Source organism: Mustela lutreola, chromosome 4, assembly GCF_030435805.1.
Source record: "Mustela lutreola isolate mMusLut2 chromosome 4, mMusLut2.pri, whole genome shotgun sequence".
NCBI lineage: Eukaryota > Metazoa > Chordata > Mammalia > Carnivora > Mustelidae > Mustela > Mustela lutreola.
This window is the reverse complement of record NC_081293.1, coordinates 53,320,447-53,342,350: the sequence shown is the minus strand read 5'-3', so window position 1 is coordinate 53,342,350 and position 21,904 is coordinate 53,320,447. Positions and strand designations below refer to the sequence as shown.

Below are 21,904 nucleotides of genomic sequence, written 5' to 3'. Positions count from 1 at the left end.
AAAGAATAGAGAGCACAGAGTAGAAAACCTTTGTATAAATGGCTAAATGACTTTCAGTAAGTGTGCAAAGACTACACAATGGGGAAATGACACTTTAACAAATGGTGCTGAGAAAACTAGGTACCCAGATACAAAAGAATGAATTTGGAACCTTACCTTGCACCACATATAGAAATTAACTCCGAGCAGATTAAAGACCTAAATGTAAGACCTAAGACTATATAACTCCTAGAATAAAACACAAGGGAAAAGCTTTAGGCTATTGGATTTGGCAATGATTTACTGGATATGACACTAAAAGCATAGATGACAAGAGCAAAAATAAGTAAATTGGACTACATCAAACTTAAAAATTTCTGAGCATCAAAAAAACCAGTCAATCCAGTGAAGAGGCAACCTATGTAATGGAAGTGACTATTTACAAATCACATATCTGATAAGGGCTTAACATCCAGGATATAAAGATAACTTCTGCAACTTAACAACAATAAAATAACCCAACTTAAAAATGAACAAAGGACTAGACTACACAATTCCCCAAAGAAGATACATACGTGGCCAACAAGCATATGAAAAGATGCTCAACATCACTAATCATAAGAAAAGTGCAAATCAAAACCACAATGAGATATCACCTCACACCCATCAGGATGGCCACTGTTAACAGAATAGAAAATAAAAAGTATTGGCAAAGATACAGAGAAATTGGAACCTTTGTGCACTTTTAGTGGAAATATAAAATGGTGTAGCCATTGTGAAAAACAGTATGGAAGTTGCTTAAAAAATTAAAAATAGAATTATCATATGATCCAGCAATCCCACTCCCAGCTATATGTATTCAAAGGGGGGGAAAAAATGAAAGCAGGATCTGAAAGAGGTATTTGTACAACCATGTTCACTGCAGCATTATTCACAATTGACAAAATATCTGGAAGCAACCCAAATGTCTATCAGCAGATGAATGGCTAAAGAAAATGTGATATTTATGTGCAATAAAATAATATGTCACTATAAAAGGAAGGAAATCCTTTTACATGCTACAACATGGATGAAACTCAAAGACATATGCAAAGTGAAAAAAGCTAGTCACAAAAGGATAAATACAGTATGATTCCACTCACATAATGTATCTAGCATAGCCAGAAGCATAGAAAGTAGAAAGGTAATTGCCAGGAGCAGAGGAGGGGATTAGTATTTAATGGGGATTAGAGTTTCAGTTTTTCAAGATGAAAAAGTTCTTGAAATCTGCTACACAATAATAATGTGAATATACTTAACACTACTGAACTGTACAGTTTAAAGTGGTTATGATGGGGGTGCCTGGGTGGCTCAGTCATTAAGTGTCTGCCTTGGCTCAGGTCGTGATCTCAGGGTTCTGGGATCGAGCCCCACATCGGGCTCCCTGCTCCGTGGGAAGCCTGCTACTCCCTTTCCCACTCCCCGTGCTTATGTTCCTGCTCTTTTCTCTCTGACAAATAAATAAATTAATTCTTTAAAAAGAAAAACGTAAAACATCTAAACGTTTGTCAATAAATTTCCTTACCTGCTAAAAAAAAAAAAATAAATAAAAAATAAAAATAAAAAGAAAAACGTGGTTATGATGGAAATTTTAATGTTATATTTTTTACCACAATTTACAAAAATCATTAAGGTGGTATGGGATGGCTGCTGTTGGTCCTATGCCTACCTCCCTTGTATCGCTCATTATAAATTATAGCCTTTGTTTTCATTTTCTTTGATTTCTTTTTTACAACTATCCTAAATGGAAGGGGCAGTTAAGCTCATTACAAATCAGATTTATTTATTTATTTATTTATTTATACATAAAGAGTTTTCTGAAGCTCTCCAAAGCCATGGAGGTACTTCAGTTATACTGGAAGTTCATCCAGTCTTATTTCCTTTCTAATATACTAAGTTATGTTTTCTTCCTTTTGGCATCATGAAATCACTCCTTCATGTAAATTTCCCCTACTTCAATCCTTTCTTGAGGTCCACTGGATAATAAGGTTGATCTGAAATGGAGTTAAGAGTGGCTAATTATACTTTTCAGATCCTGGTCAGGAAGGTGCCCTTGGCCACATGTTCCTTTCAACCACATTTGAGGGTCTTGCAGTGATTACCTCCATGAAGGCTTACTATACCTGGGAGGACTGGCTCCAAATTAAACTCTGTTTAAAAATCCTAGCAAAGTCTGGGACGCCTGGGTGGCTCAGTTGGTTCAGCGGCTGCATTTGGCTCAGGTCATGATCCCAGCATCCTGGGATCAAGTCCCACATCGGGCTCGTTGCTCAGTGGGGAGCCTGCTTCTCCCTCTGCCTCTGCTGCCACTCTGCCTGCCTGTGTTCTCTCTCTCTCTCTCTCTCTGGCAAATAAATAAATAAAATCTTAGAAAGAAAACAAAACAAAAACCCTAGCAAAGTCATTTTATCCTCCATGCATGTGGGAGAAGAATAAAATGCCATGATTTTTTTTCCTCTCACAAGAAAAAACATCTCAAATTAAATATTACTACCAGAGCAATACATGATTAGGCAAGACCACTGTTATTTTTTTACTAAGCAAATTATATATAATCCCACATTGGATGTAGAGATTACTTAAAAAAAAAAAATCGTTGGGTCCCGGCTGGCTCAGTTGATAGAGCATGTAACTCTTGATCCCAAGGTGGGAACAAGGGGTTGTGATTTCAAGCCCCATGTTGACTGTAGAGTTTACTTAAAAATAAAACCAAGGGGCACCTGGGTGGCTCAGTTGGTTTCAGCTCAGGTCATGATCTCAGGGTCCTAAGTTCGAGCCCCATATCCAGTCCATGCTCAGTGCAGTCTGGTTATCCCTCTCCCCCGATTCTCCCTCTGCTCATGCTCTCTGTCTCCAAAACAAAATCTTTAATTTTTTAAAAAAATTCTGTTAGTAGGATCAAGCCCTGCGTTGGGCTCCCTGCTCAGCAGAGAGCCTGCTTCTCCATCTCCCTTGCCTGCCTCTCTGCCTACTTGTGCTCTCTCTCTCTCTGTCAAAGAAATTTTTAAAAAATCTTTTTAAAAAGTTACCACAGATTAAAGAAATGATTGGTTAATAATACAAATGTAATGACACAATAGCACAATAACATATGGAATACTGGGTATCTAGCATTTGACATGACAGCTTTTGTTTGTTGTGGTAAAAAAAAAAAAAAGCAAAAATTAACATCACTATTTTATAAAAGAAAAGACGTATTAACACACAAAAAAGCATGAAGTACATAATCTCAAAATAAGAACAATCCTTTTCAAGAAAGGAAATTTGGCAATCTTCCTGGGCACTGTTCTTATATTCCTCCTTTTGGTGTAGATCAGTAAAAATGTTGTCATGAATTGGCATGAATCTGTAAGCTGGATTTGAGAATCCCTGTTTAGAATTTCAGAACAGAGACTTAAAAAACATTAAGTTTCAAATTTGAGACTTTTTGTAAACAGTAATACCCGCCGATTTACATGTGTTAGTTCTCCAAACTGTTTCTCACCTCTTAACCATCTCTCTATCCCCAAATACAGGGTGCCTCCTGCTGTGGTGCAGACACTCACCAGCCTGTCTGCTCTTGTTTTATCTTTTGCACTAGTCTCCTTAACCACATTATCTTTTTTTTTTTTAATATTTATTTATTTATGAGAGAGAGAGAGTGAGAGAGTGCACACATGTATGTGCAGGAGCTGGGGAAGGGGCAGAGGGAGAGAATCTTCAAGAAGATTCCCCCACTGAGCGCAGAGCTCAACATGGGACTCAATCTCAGGACTCATAAGACCATATGACCTAAGCCAAAACCAAGAGTCAGATGTGCATTATCTTCTTCATCACCACCACAGCAATATTTTTTTTTTTTAAAGAGAGAGCAAACGAGTGAGCAGGGGGCAGGGTGGGGGAGGGGCAGAGAGGGAGAAAGAAAATCTTAAGCAGGCTCCTACGCAGGTGATCTTATGACCCTAAGATCATGGCCTGAACCAAAATCAAGAGTCAGACGCTTAACCAGTTAAGCCATCCAGGGGCCCCGCCATGCAGTCATCTAAAGCAAGAATCTTGTCATTCCTCTTCTTAAAAACTGTACTTTTTATTGCTAACAATTAGCCCAAGTTAATACTCAAATTTCTACACAGTCTAGCCGTACATTTCCAGTCACTTCCTATATACCGTACACTTTATTTAATAGCTTATATAAGTTTTTGTTTTATTTTTATTTTTTAAAAAAGGTTTTACTTATTTATTTGAGAGAGAGAGAGAGAGCAAGCACGAGCAGGGGGAGGGGCAGAGGGAGAAGGAGAAGCAGACTCCATGCTGAGCAGAAAGCCTGATGTGGGACTTGATCTCAGGACCCCAGGATCACGACCTGAGCTGAATACAGACACTTAACTGATTGAGCCACCCAGGCACCCCTAGATTGCTTCTGTTTTAAAAGAAGTCTGGAGGAATAGTATCTAAAGGTAGTACAGTGGTGGCATGGTGTTTTCAGGGTCCTAGACTCTTTTCATCTTTTTGCTATACCATACTAAATCAGGATGTTTTTCTCTAACATATGAAGAATCATGGTCCAAGATGGCTGATAGAGTTCCAAACATGACATTCACTTCCCAGATAGCAGAAAGGAAAGGCAGAAGGGCAAAAGGGCACTTCTTATAGCCAAGCCATTTTTCTTTAAACAGCCTTCCCAGCATCCCACAAAACAGTTCTGCTCATATCTCATAAGTTACATTGACTACATGGTAATGGGAAATGCAGTCTTTGAGATGGATGTATTGCTCTTCTGAATTAAGTTGGCATTATTTACTAGGAAAGAATGGATATTGGGAAGCACCTACCCTTCTCTGCCACATATGTGTAGAGTTTTATGAAACTACGTATTTATAATCTTTTTTATACTTATCATTTTATTGTGGACATCTTCCATTTTCTCCCACAACATTAATTTAATGACCTCATAATGTTCCATTGCATGACTATTTCATTATTTAAACAACCAATCCCCAACTGTGTATTTTGGAACACTTGGTATTTTTTGTAATTATAAACAATTCTATAATGATAATTTTTATAGCCAAATCTTGTAGGTCATATCCTTGAAGGAAATCCCTACAGAGAAAATAACTGAATGATGGAATCAACAGGTATGTTTATTTTAAAGCTGCTAATACATATTTCCAAAATGTCTTTTAATAAAATTTTCCCACTAGCCTTGCTGAAAATTGCCTTGGGTTTATTCTTTTTTTTTTTCCATTAAAAAATACCTAAGGTACAAAAAAGTGTGAAGAATAACACAAAATATACATTGGTTAAATCTAATATTTGGCTAAACAGAGCCATTTTAAAAAAACAATTGCTCAGATTTGACTGGCTTTCTCCGAAGGAAATCCTGTCCTTAAGGAATACGCATTTTGACTATGATGGAGTTACTGAAATAAGCATATAACCTCTGGAGGTACCTGAAAGTTGTAATTCTTAATAAATATTCTTAATTTTTCATTGACTTTTTACTTTTTATTTTTGAAAAGATTTCATTTATTTATTTGACACAGAAAGAGAGATCACAAGTAGGCAGAGAGGCAGGTGGGGGTGGGGGAAGCAGGCTCTCCACTGAGCAGAGAGCCTGATGGGGGGCTTGATTCCAGGACCCTGAGATCATGACCTGAGCTGAAGGCAGAGGCTTAACCCACTGAGCCACCGAGGCACCCTGGCAGTCTATACTTCTTAATACCTTTTACCTATTTTGGCCAATCCCATTCACTTGAGCAACCACCAGTTTGTCCTGTGTATTTATGTCTGTTTCTGTTTTGTTTGGTTTGTTCATTTGTCTTGGTTTTTAGATTTTACATTTAAGTGAAATCATATGGTATTTGTCTTTTCCTGTCTGACTTATTTCACTTAAGATTATATCCCCTACTTCCATCCATGTTGTAGCAAATGGCAAGTTTCAGTCTTTTTATGGTAATATTCCACTGTGTGTATACACCACATCTTCTTTATCCATTCATCTATCTGTGGATACTTCAGTTTGTTTCAATATTTTGGCTATTGTAAATAATGCTGCAGTAAACATTGGAGTGCATATATCTTTTCAAATTAATGTTTTCATTTTCTTCAGGATTTTGAGCTGAAACCTGTATGACTGAGATGCTCTAAGAACTATTGATGTTGTCCATAATTGATATTTGTTTTTTCCTCTCCCAGATTTGGTATTAGGGGAAAGAAATTACATTTTTCATCTTCTTATGCTCATAAAGCATCTTCCATTGCCAAATCCCCTAGTTTGTATTCTATGGAGAGAGAAGAGGAAGACTGTGTAATCTTTTCTGAAGGAATAATAGAGGAATACCTAGCCTTCGACCACACTGATATGTGAGTATTATGGCTTTAAAGCTATTTACTCCCCTCCTATTTTGTTTATTAATATCTATTTTTTCTAAAGTATACTGCCAATATTACCTATAATTAGATTTATGTCACTTGATTATTTATTTCCTGTCACTTCTCAGGTATCCAGAATTCATGTACTAAATTGATACAAATTCCTGTTGCTTCTTTGTACCAGACTTCCTTCTGTATTTTCTTCCTGCACATGTCATTTGCCTCTTTCTGAGATTAAACATTTAAAATGAGTTAATTTTTTTTCTTCTCATCGTTTGATTTTACCTTTTGTAAATCATGACCAGTTAACTCATAGAAACTCTGAAACTCTTCAAAAGAACCTAGTTGAAGAGGTGTGAACTTTGTTTACATAAATCATGTTTGAAAGATATATATAGTTTATATAAAACCTTAACTTAGCACAGACTTTACAATTAATAATGTTTATTTATATCCATTCTTACTATAGTCTGGCAATAGTCCTGTGACATAGATATTATTTATAGGATAGATGAGAATCAGAGTGGTTAAATTATTTGTCTGAGGTAAAGCTAAAACCTAAAACTTTATTCATCTTATACTAAATCCAGTGCTCTCTTCTTTATTCTATGCTTCCTTTCTCAAACAGTAACCCCTTAAGCTATTCCTCTAAGCATTCAAAAGTTCCAGAATTTATAGTCAGAGCAACACATATAGAAGTGAGAATTTCATTTTAGGCAATGAGGCTATAATTAGATCTAGTTTCTACTGTGTCACATGATTCTGGACTTCTACCTATTTCCCGCTGAGCCATGCTTACTCTCCTGCTCCCTGTAAACAATTCTAGTGTCAGCTAAACATAACCCAGATTTATATATATAACACCACTGAGCAAACTCACTGTTGCAAGAGAATAGTAACTATGTACTTACGGTTTTCTAGAGACTGTCCCCTTTACCTTCACTTCATCTGGCTTAGCTCAAATTATCTCTAATTTCTCTTTCTTTTCCTCAAAGCAAAGGTCTTCTCCCTTGGTTTAACATATATTAAAAAAAAAAAGTTGATTTAACTAATTTAAAATGTGATTTAAATGCATCATAGGTGTCCCAAGGGCATTTCTTTCCCTTTTTCTGATAAATAAAAGTTAATTTTCAGGTAACACAGGAAGATTTTTTTTTTTTAAGAATATGTTTATTTGAGAGAGAGAGAGAGAAAGAAAGTGTGAATGCATGAGTAGGGGAAGGGACAGAAGGAGAGGAAATGGGTGGGAGAGAATCTCAAGCAGACTCTTTGCTGAGCATGGAACCCAGTGCAGGACTTGATCCCACAACCCTGAATTTATGACCTGAGCCAAAACCAAGAGTCAGATACTTAACCAACTGACTGAGCCACCCAGGTGCCCTAACATAGAAGACTTTTAGAAAGGCAGCCTTCCCTTTAGAATACCACTGAGATATTGATTAAAAATGACAGAGTAGTTGAACCTTTAAAATGTTTCTAATTGAAACGATTAAGTGCCCAGAAATAAACCAAAACACCTATACAAAATCAGGATATATAATAATGTCAGCAAATGATTTTGATGCAACATAGAAAAAAATCATCTAAAAAAGTAAGGCTCCTAACTTATTCTTCAAATAAAATAAATTGCACATATATAAAAAATTTAAATGTGGCAAATGAAATCATATAAATTTAGAAGAATAAAATATGAAAGATTGTTTTTAAAAAAATAATTTGGGAATAGGGAAGGCCTTTCTAACTAATCATAACACAAAATCTATAAGTCATTTAAGAAATTCTTAAAAACTACATAAAATACAATTTCTACATAAAAACCTCGTGAATTCAAAAGACAAATGACAAACTGGCAAAATATTTGCAGTTTATACATGCACAAAGATTTAATTTCCTTAATATGATCATCAACAAGGAAAATATCAAGGACAAAACAGATAAAGAATATGAATGGTTTGGGGCACCTGTATGGCTCAGTCATTAAGTTTCTGCCTTCAACTCAGGTCATGATCCCAGGCACCTGGAATCAAGCCCCGTGTTGGGCTCCTCGCTCTGCAGAAAACCTGCTTCTCCTCCTCCTGTTTCCCCTGCTTGTGTTCCTTCTTTTGCTATCTCTCTCTGTCAAATAAATAAAATAAAATCTTTTTAAAAAATGAATGGGTCACATAAAAAGAAAATGGATTTTATTATTTTTTTAAGATTTTATTTATTTGAGAGTGTGCAAGTGGGAGGAGGAGCAGAGGGAAAGGGACAAGCAGACTCTGCATTGAGCATGGAGTCCTACATGAGCTTTAATCCCACAAGCCTGAGGTCATGACCTAATCTGAAACCAAGAGTTGGACGCTCAACTGACTGAGCCACCCAGGCACCCAAGAAAATGGATTTTAAATAAAGGAAATAAAATTCAATCTCATTTGCAACCAGCAATGCAAATTAAAACTATAATGAGATACTATTTTACCTGTCAGACTGGCAGAGAAAAAAAATAAAGAAGTTTGATAATTACTTGAATGGGAAAAAAAAGGTATATTTGGTTAGAGAGGAGAAGGGAGTTGGGGGAAATTGGAAGGGGAGGTGAACCATGAGAGACTATGGACTCTGAAAAACAATCTGAGGGGTCTGAAGTGTCGGGGGGTGGGGGAGGTTGGGGGAACCAGGTGGTGGGTATTAGAGAGGGCACAGATTGCATGGAGCACTGGGCGTGGTGCAAAAATATTGAATACTGTTATGCTGAAATTTAAAAAAAAAAAGGCATGTTTTTTCAACACTGGAGATTTTTCCTCTTTAGAGGAAAGTGGGCAATATCTTTCCAATTAGAATGCATATATCCTTTTACTCAGTAATTCTGTTTATAGGTATTTATCCTACAGATATAATACCCATGTAGCCAAAGAACTACGTACAAGGATATTAAATACAGTACTGACTATAAGAACAAAAGGTTGGTTGGTCAGCAACTGGCCAGTTAGATATGCTGGGGTATAACTAATGGAATACTCTGCAGCTATTTTTTTTTTTTAAGTTTTTATTTATTTATTTGGGAGAGAGAGAACAAGCAGAGGGGAGGGGCAGAGGGAGAGAAAGAGGGAGAAGCAGGCTCCTAGCTGAGCAGGGATCCCAGTGTGATACTAGATTCCAGGACCCTGAGATCATGACCTCAGCTGAAGGCAGACGGTTAACTAATTGAGCCACCCAAGCGCCCCCACTGCAGCTATTTTTTAAGAGGCATATTGATCTGTATTAATAGGGATCAAGGGCCAGTTACATTGTTAAGTAAAAGAGAGAGGAGCAGCATAGTATATAATGTAACTATTTCTCTAGATCAAACTATAAATAATGTTGGCTTCTGGGAATGGTGACTGGGGGACAGAGATGTTAACTTATTTTTCACTACATATATACATTTCCTTCTGTATAATTTGAATTTTTTTCATCATAAGAAAGTGTTATGTCCTATAAAAAGAAACAAATTTAAATACAATTAAGACTAATCAGCCTTCTCCCCAACTTAAAGCCAGGCCAGCTCTTCTGGGAAAAAGAAGAGGGGAAAGTCTTAAGTTGCCCTGTACAAACATCTTAGCATCCTTCTTTCCTGCTTACAGCTTCCCATTTAATTCTTTTTTTTTTAAAGATTTTATTTATTTTTTTTTAAAGACTTTATTTATTTATTTGACAGAGAGAAATCACAAGTAGGTAGAGAGGCAGGCAGAGAGAGAGAGAGGAGGAAGCAGGCTCCCTGCCGAGCAGAGAGCCCGATGTGGGACTCGATCCCAGGACCCTGAGATCATGACCCGAGCCGAAGGCAGCGGCTTTAACCACTGAGCCACCCAGGCGCCCCATAATTCTTGAGACCTCTGCTACCCTAGGGATAATTTTCACTGTAGAGGCCTTAAAATATTTCTTTGTAATCCAACTGTTCCAGAATTTGCTTTATCTTAATTTATAATACATCTGTCATAGTAAGTACATCTGTCAGCTAGAGTTTTGCCCCCACAATACTGGGGCTGTTGGGACTCCACGATGGAGAAGACTTGGCTGAGAGTTTCTGGCCTACAGATAGATGCATGGTCTCCAGAAGAGCTCCAGAAGAGCTTTTTGTGCTATTTGGCCCCCCCCCTTTCCTTTCCAGCCAACTACCAAACGTTTATTTGGATTAGTAAAAGTACACTATTTCCCCAATGAATCATTGCCTCAAGTAATTATGTGGCACAGTTATATGCCCATGATTAGATATTACATTAATATTAACCTAAATGGTATCCAGTTACAACAAAAAGATTATTTCTGTATGCTTGTCATAGCTTATTGCTCAGTTGATGGTGTTTATCTATTTAAAGCTAAAAAATATACACTCTGTCTCAGTCTTCTTTTTCTTGTTCTTTTTGGCAGGGGGCAGAGTAGTGGGTAAGGTGGGAGTAAAGAGGGAGATTCACTCTCCTCTGTTGAGAACTCCCTTAGATTACAAGGCAGCTTAACACATCTGCTAACATATTTACGCTGAGTCAGTGGTGGTGAAAGGCACACAAACCACACTCCTTAAGAAGCACGAAGGACAGTGGTGAACACACAGTAAATAACAACCATGAATTTGGGGGGCAACTGATTGGCTCAGTTGTTAAGTGTCTGCCTTCGGCTTGGGTAGTGATCCCAGGGCCCTAGGATCGAGCATCCCGGGGTCCTGGGATCAAGTCCTGCATTGAGCTCCCTACTTGGCCGGAAGCCTGCTTCTCCCTTTCCCGCTCCCCCGCTTGTGTTCCTTCTCTCACTCTCTCTCTCTCTGACAAATAAATAAATGAAATCTAAAAAAAAAAAAGAATAACCATGAAGTCTTATTTGCTTCTGTTACAGGGAAGAGGGGTTTCAAGGAAAGAAATTACAAGCAGCTCCAGAGAAACAGAAATTAGGATACCCTCCCATTGCTCCATTTTACTGCATGAAAGAGGATGTCCTTGCTTATGTGTTTGACGACGTATGGAGCAAGGTTCTGAATTGTATGGAGCAGCTGACACGTAGTCATTGGGAGGGATTGGCTTCTGGTAAGGATCTTTGTGAAAACAATATTAAAAAATAATTATTGATGATTTCCAAAGCCTAATTAACTATTTTATCAGATTATATACTTCCTTAGTGTAAAAGATTCATATTTGCATTTCCCACAGACACTAACTAACAGATATGGAAAAACTATTTGAGAATGAATGGATGAGTAACAGGGCCCATTCTATGATGACAAGACTGTGATTTCTTTGAATATGGTTATTTGTGAGAAAAAAAATGTGCAAGTGGCAAATACATTCTGCTTTACTTAAGAAGAACTGATACACAATAAACCATATTTGAAGTGTACAATTTGGTAAAGTCACCTATGTATACAAACATGAAACCACAAAACAGTGGATATAATGAACATATCCATCACCCCCAAAAGTTCATGACCTTTGTAATCCTTCCCTTCTGCCTGTGCCTGATCCACCATCCCCAAGTGACAGTAAATGTGCTTTCTGTCACTATAGTTTAGTTTTTCTTTTGTAGAGTTTCATATAAATGGAATCACGGTATTTACTTTTAGCCAGCTTCCTTCATTCAGCATGATGATTTTGAGATTCATCCATGTAATTGTGTGTTAGCAATTTATTTCTAACAAGTATTCCATTGTTTCATAATTTGTTTATCCATTTACCTGTTCATGGATATTTGGATTGTTTTCAGTTTGTGACTATTACATGTACATCTGGTCTGTATGTTACTGTATAAGGAGTTTTTTGAATATACATTTCCTTTTCTCTTAGGTAAATTTTTAGGAGTGGAATGGTCTGATTATATGGTTAAATGTATATTTAGCTTTTTAAGAGTTGTTCTGGTTTTCTGTGTTACACAAAAAAATTTATCACAAACTTAGCAATTTCAAACAACACACATTTATTATCTCACAGATTTGTGGGTCAGAAGTCCCAAGAATGGCTTAGCTAGTCCTCTACTTAGGATCTCACAAAGTTGCAAATCAAGGTATTGACCACAACTAGGTTCTCTTGTAGAAGCTCAACTAGGAAAGGATCCACTTCCCTTTTTAGAAGCATCTAGTTTCTTGTAGCTGTAGGAGTCACATCTGCTTTCCTTTTCAAAGCCAGCAAGAAAGACTGAGAGCTAGTCAGCTAGCAAAATAGAAGCTTATGTAACATAACACATTCATGGAAGTGACATCTCATCGTTTTTACCATAATCTGTTGGTCTGAAGCAAGTCACATTCAAAGGGAGCAGATTTCACAGAGGTGTGACTACCAAGAGGTACGAATCACAGAGGGACCACCTTAGATCTATCCATTACAATCTTCGCACTGGTCCCCAATTATTCATGGGCTCCGGCATTCAAAATATATTTAACTACCAAGGCTTCCAAGAAACTCATTATAGCATTGGCTCTGAAGTCCAAAATACTATCATCTAAATCAGGCCCTGATATAAATGAAGTTGCTGGCCGTAATACATTAAGTAAAATTACTGTGGCACAATTCCTTTCCATCTATAGACCTGTGAAATGAAAGGCGATATACACAGGTATATAAACATCTAATGATATAGTCCAGCCATTCCACTCCTAGATAACAGTTACCTTACCCCAATACATCCAACATATAGTAATGGGCCAGGGAAAGGATCACAGACATTCCAAATAAGAGGTGTGTGAGCAGAAATGGAAGGTAAAAAAAGGTTCATAACAATTCTGAAGTCCAAGGGCGTCTGGGTGGCTCAGTGGGTTAAAGCCTTTGCCTTTGGCTCAGGTCATGATCTCAAGGTCCTGGGATCAAGCTCCGCATAGGGCTTTCTGCTCAGTGGGGAGCCTGCTTCCTCCTTTCTCTCTGCCTGCCTCTCTGCCTGCTTGTGATCTCTCTCTCTCTCTGTTAAATAAATATAATCTTTAAAATAAACAAACAAACAAACAATTCTGAAGTCCAGTTGGGAAAATTCTGGGAGTTCCAATCCTAGAAATAAGCCTCTCAGCTCTATGTTCCAACCTCTGGGCTCTTGGTTTTTGTTCTTATTTTTAAGACCTTATCTATTTATTTGAGAGTGAGAGAGAGCACTAGAGCAGGGTGAGGGAGAAGCAGACTCTCTGCCCAACATGGGACTCAGTCCCGGGACTCCAGGATCATAACCCAAGCCGAAGGCAGATGTTTAACTGATTGAGCCACCAGGGGCCCTGGGCTCTTGGTTTTACCCTCTGAGTCATCCTTCCTTTTTCATAAAATGTAGCTCAAGTATGCAGCTAAGTAGTTTTATCAGACTGCCTCCTGCCAGTAGCATTTTGAGAGTCTGATAGCCTTCTTTCATTAAACTCTTGCCATCTAAAGATACAGAATTTTCAAAATCATCAAGTATAGTTTTCTTTATTAATTTTTCCTTCACTTTCTCTTCCTCATCTCATGTTTTATTATAAGTAGCAAGAAAAATAATCAGGCCTCACCGTCAACACTTTGGAAATCTCCTTAGCTACATATCCAGAATCATCACTTAAAAGTCCTGCTTTCCACTTGACCACAGAAGACCATTTCACTAAGCTTTCTTACACTAAATGAGGACCTCCTTTCTTTCAGTTTCTAATAACATGTTCCTTATTTCCTTCTAAACCCTCCCCTACAGCATCTTCCAAATCCAGATTTCTACTAAGTCTGTTCAAGGCAATTTTTGGTTTCTCTATTATACTTCTCAAAATTCTGCTAGTCCCTATCAATGAATCATTGAAAATGAAATTAAGAAAACAATTCATTCATAATAGCATCAAAAAATAAAATACTTAGGATTAAACTTAACCAAGGAAATGTAAGACTTTTATATTGAAAACTATAAAAATTCCAAAAAATTTCTAAGAAAATAGAGACAACCTAAAGAATTGCAAAGTCATCCTGTGTTTATGGATTTGAAGACTTAATATTAAAATGGCAATACTCCCCAAACAGATTTACAGGTTGAGTGAATTTCCCGAATAATACTAAAAAAAGGCCTCACACTTCCTGATCTTAAAACTTGATACAAAGCTACATTAACTAAAACAGTGTGGTATCGGCATAAGAAGTGATAGATAGATTATATCAACAGAATAGGAGCAAGAGTATAGAAATAAACCCACACATCTATGGCCAATTGATTTTCAACAAGGGTGCCAAGACCACTGAATGGGAGAAGAATAGTCTCTTCAACAAATGGTGCGAAAACAACTGGATAGCCACATGGAAAAGAATGAATTTGAAACCTTATTTCACAGTATGTGTGAAAAATCAACTCAAAATGGATCACAAACATACATTAAAGAACTAAAACTATAAAACTCTTAAAAGAAAACAGAGAATTAAATCTTAATGAGCTTGAATTTGGCAGTGGAATCTTAAATACGACACCAAGACCATAAACAACAACAGAAAAATAGATAAACTGGATTTTATCAAAATTTTAAAAACTACATATCAAAGGATATTATAAAAAAAAGTGAAAAGACAGCCTACAGAATGGGAGAATATAAGTGTAATTCAAACATGTGATAAGAATCTAGCATCCACAATATACAAAGTACAATTCAACAACAAAGGGACAAACAACCCAATTGAAAAATGGGCAAACAACTTGAATTGATTATTTCTCCAAAGATTACACATGGCCTATAAACATATGAAAAGATGTTCAACATCACATTCTTTATGGAAATATAAACCAAAACCAAAGTCACAATGAAATACTACTTCATACCCATCGGATGGCTATGTTTAAAAAAAAAAAAAAAAAAAAGACAATGACAAGGATTGGTGAGGATGTGGAGAAATTAGAAACTTCATACATTGCTGGATGGAAGATAAAATAGTGCAGCCATTGTGTAAACAATTTGGTAGTTCCTCAAAAAGTTGAACATAAAGTTACCCTATAACCCAGCAATTCCATTCAAAGGTATATAACCAAGAGAACTGAAACCATATCCACACAAAAGCCTGTGCATGAATGTTCACAACAGCATTATTTGTAATGGTCAAAAAGTAGAATCAGGGACACCTGGCTGGCTCAGTTGTGAAGCATACGACCCTTGATCTTAGTGTTGTGAGTTTGAGCCCCACATTGGGTATTAGAGATTACTTAAAAATAAAATATTTTTTAAAAAGTAGAAACCCAAATGTCCACAGCTATGAATGGAGAAACCAAATTTGTTATACCTGTTATATTATGGACAGAATTGTGTCCTCCTCAGAATTTATATGTTGAAGCCCTAACCTCCAATGTGACTGTTTGGAAATAGGACCTTTAGGAAGGTAATTAAGGTTAAATGAAGTCATAAGAGTGGGGCCCTAATCCTATACAGTTGGTGTCCTTATAAGAAGAGGAAGAGACATCAGAGCTCCCTTTCTGTACATGCACAGAAAAGAGGTCCCACAAGGACAAAGCTGTCTACAAGCCAGAGAACACCTCGATCTTGGACTTCTAGCCTCCGGAACTGTAAGAAAATAAATTTCTGTTATTTAAGCCATCCCATCTGTGGTATTTTGTTATAGCAGGCTAAGTAACTAATATACCATGCAATGTAATATTATTCTTTCATAAAATAAAGTAATCCTGCATGCTTTAGCATAGATGAAACTTGAAAATATTATGCTTAGTGAAAGAAGCCAAACACAAAGAGCCTGATATTGTATGATTTCATTCCGATGAAATGTCCTGAGCAGGCACATCCATAGAGAAAGAAAGTAGTTTAGTGGTTGCCAAGGGATAGAGGAAGAAGAAAATTGAGAGGTATGTGGTATGTCTTTGGAGTAACAGGTATTTTCTGAAATTAGATAGTGGTGCTGATTGCACAACATCGTGACTATGCTAAAAACCAGTTAATTGTATACTGTAAAAATGGCTAAAGGGGCGCCTGGGTGGCTCAGTGGGTTGAGCCGCTGCCTTCGGCTCGGGTCATGATCTCAGGGTCCTGGGATCGAGTCCCGCGTCGGGCTCTCTGCTCAGCAGGGAGCCTGCTCCCTCCTCTCTCTCTCTCTCTGCCTGCCTCTCTGCCTGCTTGTGATCTCTGTCTGTCAAATAAATAAATAAAATCTTTAAAAAAAAAAATGGCTAAAAATGGTGAGTTTTATGTTATATGAATTTTATCTCATTAAAAACATTTTTAAAAACTTTCAACCTGTATGTAAATGTGAGTCTGTTGATTGTTAATTTTTATAGATATGAAAAAATTTTTAATTCAGTTTATTCTAAAAACAAAAAATGTTCACCCATTTGTCCAGTTCCCCACCCCCTGCCTCTAGCAACCACCTTTCTTTTATCCATGAGCTTTATTTGTTTTTATATTTCATCTATGAGAAAGATCATATGGTACTTTTTCTTTCTCTGATTTACTTCACTTAGCATAATGCCCTCAAGGTCACAAAGGGAATGATTTCATTCTTTTTTATGAATGAAGAATATTCCATTGTATATATATATACATTTTAAACCATTCATCTATTGATGATTGATGATTTCCATATCTTGGCTGTTGTAAATAAATGCTGCCATAAACATGGAGGTACATACATCTTTTCAAGTTAGTGTTTTCATTTTCTTCAGATAAATACCCAGAGGTAGAATTGCTGGATCATGTGGGTAGCTCTATTTTTAATTTTTTAAAAACACTTTATTTTTTTTCTTTAGATTTTGTTTATTTATTTGAGAGAAAGCATGAGCAGAGGGAGGGAGTGGACAGAGAAAGAAGCAGGCTCCTCACTGAGCCCAATGTGGGCTCAATCCCAGGACCTTCGGATCATGACCTGAGTCGAAGGCAGGTGTTTTACTGACTGAGCCACCCAGGTGTCCCTATTTTTTATTTTTTGAGGAACATCCATACTTCTTTCCATAGTGGCTACACCAATTTACATTCTCATGAACAGGGCACAAGGGTTCCCTTCCTCCATTTCCTTGCCAACTTGTTATTTCTAGACTTTTTGATAATAGCCATTCTGAGTGGTATGAGGTGATACCTCATTGTGATTTTGATTTGCATTTCCCTGATGATTAATGATGTAGAGCATCTTTTCATGTAGTTGTTGGCTATCTGTATTTCTTCTTCGGGAAAGTCTATTCAGATCTTCTCCCCATTTTTAACTTGGATTTTTTGGCCATGTATATGTTTTCATATATTTTGGATTAATACCCTTATCAGATAGGTGATTTACAAATACTTTCTCTGATTCACTAGGTTGCCTTTTCATTTTGTTGCTTTTTCCTTTTGCTATGCAGAAGCTTTTTAGTTAATGTTTTATTTTGCTTTCCTTGGTTTTGCTTTTGGCATGAGATTAAAAAAATCATGGTCTTGGCCAAGAAGCTTACCTCTTATTTTTTCCCCAGGAGTTTTGTGGTTTCATGTCTTATGTTCAAGGGTTTAATCTATTTTAAATTGGCTTTTGTGTATGGTGTGAGATACTGGTCCAATTTTCTAAAAACTATTTATGGAAGAGACTCTCCTTTCCCTGTTGTATGCATGTTATAAATTAATTGAGCATACATGCATGGATTTATTTCTAAGTTCTCATTCTGTTCTATTGATCCATGTGTCTATTTCTATGCCAGTACCGTACTGTTTTAATTGCTATGGCTATGTATATGGTATATGCTATAGCTATGTTTGAAATATGAGAGCAAGATGCCTCCATTTTTGTTCTTTCTCAAGATTGCTTTGGTTATTTGGGGTCTTTTATGGTTTCATGCAAATTTTAGGATTGTTTGTCCTATTTCTGTGAAAAAAAGCCATTGGAAATTTGACCAGAATCACATTGAATCTGTATTTTGGGGGGTTAGTATGAACATTTTAATTCTAGGGTTTTTTTTTCTTTTAAAAGATTTTATTTATTTTTTTGAAAGACAGAGATCACAAGTAGGCAGAGAGGCAGGCAGAAAGAGAGGAGAAGAAGGCTGCCTGCTGAGCAGAGAGCCCAATGCAGGTCTCGATCCCAGGACCCTGAGATCATGACCTGAACCGAAGGCAGACGCTTTAACCCACTGAGCCATCCATATGCCCCAGACATTTTAATTCTAATAGAAATATTAATTCTTCTAATCTATGAGCACAGAATACCATTCCATTTATTTGTGTCTTCTTCAGTTTCTTTCATTAGTGTCTTATAGTTCTCACTATACCAGTCTTTTACCTCCTTGGTTAAATATGTTCCTAGGTATTTTATTCTTTTTGATGCAATTATAAGTGGGATTTCCCCCCTTAATTTCTCTTTCTGATAGTCCATTATTAGTGTATAAAAATACAACAGATTCTTGTGTATTGATTTTGTATCCTACAACTTTACTGAATTCATTTATTAGTTCTAAGTTTTTGATAGAATTTTTACAGTTTCTGTATATGTCATCTGCAAACAGTGAGAGTTTTATTTCTTCTTTCCCAATTGGATGCCTTTTATTTCTTTTTCTTGCCTACTGCTTTTGGTAGGACTTCCAATACTATGTTGAATACAAGTGGTGAAAGTGGACATCCTTGTCTTATTTCTGATCTTAGAGGAAGCTTTTAGCTTTTCTCTGTTGAGCACAATGTTCTCTGTGGACTTGTCATATATGTACTTTATAATGGCGAAGTACATTCTCTCTATACCCACCCACTTTTGATGAAAGTGTTGAATTTTGTCAATGTTTTTTCTGCATCTATAGAGATTATTGTATGATACTTATTCATTTTGTTAATGTAGTGTGGCATACTGACTGGTGGATGTTGAACCATTCTTGCATTCCTAGATTAATAACAATCATGATGTATTATTCTTTTATTTTTTGATATATTATCCTTTTAATGTATTGTTGAATTTGGTGTGCTAAGATTTTTTTGAGGATTTTTGCATCTATGTTCATCAGGGTATTGGCCTGTACTTTTCTTGTGGTATCCTTGGTTTTGGTACCAGGGTAATGCTGGCCTCAAAAAAAAAAAAAAAAAAAAGAAGATGAAGAAGAAGAAGAATTCTTTCCTATTCTGTTTTTTGGAAGAGTAAGGATTGGTATTAATTCTTCTTTGAATGTTTGTAATAATTCACCAGTGAAGCCATATGGTCCTGAATTTTTATTTGTTGGGATTTTTTTGTTTTGTTTTGTTTTTTACTCAATCTCCTTCACTAGTAACTGATGTGTTCAGATTTTCTGTTTCATTATGATTCAGTCTTGGGAGGTTGTATTTTTTTTTAATTTATCCATTTCTACTAGGTTATCCAATTTGTTGTTATGTTCATAGTATTCTCGTAATTGTTTGTATTTCTGTAGTGGTTGTTATTTCTTCTCTGTCATTTGTGATTTTATTCGGGTGCTTTCTTTTTTCTTCTTGATACATCTAGCTAGAGGTTATCAATTTTGTTAATTTTATTCAAAGAACCACCTCCTAGTTTTATTGATCTGTTCTACTGGGTTTTTCTTTTTTCTTTTTTTTTAGTTTTTATGTCACCTATCTCAGCTCTAATCTTTATTATTTAGTATATGTTATATAACCTCCATGATTTGTGGTCTTTCCAGAGTCTTTCTTGTGGTTGACTTGTTTCATAATGTTGTGATCAGAAAAGGTGCATGGTATGACTTCAGTTTTCTTGTATTTGCTGAAGCCTATTTTGTGGCCTAATATGTGATCTATTCTGGATAATGTTCCATATATACTTTAAAAACATGTATTCCGCTGTTTAAGAAGGAAATGTTCTGAATATATATGTTAAGTCCATCTGGTCCAATGTGTAATTCAAAGCCATTATTTCCCTCTTGATTTCCTGTTTAGATACCTGTCCACTGATTTAAGTTAAAGACCCCTACTATTGTTATATTATTGATTAGTTCCTTTATGTTTGTAATTGTTTTATGTGTTTAGGTGCTCCAATGTTGGATGGATAAATATACACAATTGTTAGCTCTTCTTTTGTAGTATTCCCTTTATTATTATACAGTGCCCTTGTCTCTTATTACAGGTCTTTGTTTTAAAGTCTAGTTTAAACAGTCTAGTCTGTCCAATATAAGTATTACTATTCCATTTGCATAATAAATGTTTTTCTGTCCCTTCACTTTCAATCTATAGGTGTCTTCATGGTCTAAAATTAGTGTCTTCTAGGTAGTATATTGGTTTTTTTTTTAAGATTTTATTTATTTATTTGACAGAGAGAGAGATCATAAATAGCCAGAGAGGCAGGCAGAGTGAGAGGGGGAAGCAGGCTCCGTGCTGAGCAGAGAGCCCAATGCAGGGCTTGATCTCAGGACCCTGAGATCATGACAGGAGCTGAAGGCAGAGGCTTAACCCACGGAGCCACCCAGGTGCCTGGTTTTGTTTTGTTTTGTTTTTTAATCCGCTGACTCCCTATGTCTTTTTGGAGTGTTCAGACTGTTTACATTCAAAGTAATTAATAGTTGTGTATTTATTGACATTTTATTACTTGTTTTGTGATCTTTCTGGAGCATTTCTCTGATTCTTTCTTGTCTTTCTCTCTCATGTTTCATTGATTTTCCTTAGTGATATATTTGGATTTTTTTTCTCTTTATTCTTTGCATGTTTATTAGTGGTTTTTGATATATGGTTACCATCAGGTTCATATATAACCTTTTTTTTTCATATATAACCTTTTCTGCATAACAGCCTATATTAAGCTGATGATCACTTAAGGCTGAACCCATTCTTTTTCTCCTCCCCACATTTTAGATATATGTTGTTATACTTTATATCCTTTTTGTGAGTTCCTTGACTGATGTTACAGAAATATTTTTACTGCTTTTGTTTTTCCTGCCTTTATACTGTCACTTTTGATCTCTCCTTTCCATTTACAGAGTCCCCGTCAGTATTTCTTGCAGGGCTGTTTTAGTGGTCACAAACTCCTTTAGATTTTGTCTGTCTGGGAAACTCTTTATCTCGATTCTAAATGATAGCCTTGCTGGATCGAGTGTTCTTGGCTGCAGACTTTATCCCTTCAGCCCTCTGAATATATCATGCCACTTTCTTCTGGCTTGCCAAGTTTCTCTTGAAAAATTGCTAGCCTCATGGATTTTCCCTTGTAAGTTAATGATTTCTTTTATCATGCTGCTTTTAATATTTTTTATCACTTTATTTTGCAAATTTAAATACAATATGTCTTGGGGTAGGGTGTGCTTTTGATGATTTTGATGGGAGTTCTCTGTGCCTCCTGGATCTAGATGCCTGTTTCTTTCCCCAGATTATGGACGTTTTCAGTTATTATTTCATCAAATGGATTTTCTGTCCCCTTTTCTCTGTCTTCTTCTTCTGGGACTCCTATAGTACAACATTATTACATTTGATAGAGTTCCTGAGTTCCCTATGTCTATTCCCATTATGCATATGCATAATTCTTTCTCTCTTTTTAGTGCTTTCCATTATTTTTTCCTCTAGGCCATTAATTTGTTCCTCTGCTCTTCAGCCTACTGTTCATTGCATCAACTGATTTCATTTATTGCACTCTTCATCTCTATATGACTTTTTAACTCTTTTACCTCTGTGGTCAAGAGTCTCACTGATGTTTTCCATTCTTTTCTTTTCTCAAATCCAGTG

The 21,904-nt window shown here is 36.4% G+C and overlaps 1 protein-coding gene across 7 annotated transcripts in view; it reads left to right on the top strand.

Moving 5' to 3' along the window:
* The window catches only part of FAM149B1 (family with sequence similarity 149 member B1), a 79,358-nt gene that overhangs the window by 29,767 nt on the left and 27,687 nt on the right, over nucleotides 1-21,904 (top strand). For 6 of the 7 annotated variants that reach the window (XM_059169948.1, XM_059169950.1, XM_059169953.1 and 3 more), the window contains 2 exons: nucleotides 6,196-6,363; nucleotides 11,218-11,405. In XM_059169948.1, the coding sequence (XP_059025931.1) occupies nucleotides 6,196-6,363; nucleotides 11,218-11,405 (356 nt within the window). The remainder of the gene's footprint in view (nucleotides 1-6,195; nucleotides 6,364-11,217; nucleotides 11,406-21,904) is intronic. The other variant, XM_059169949.1, reaches the window with a different exon arrangement.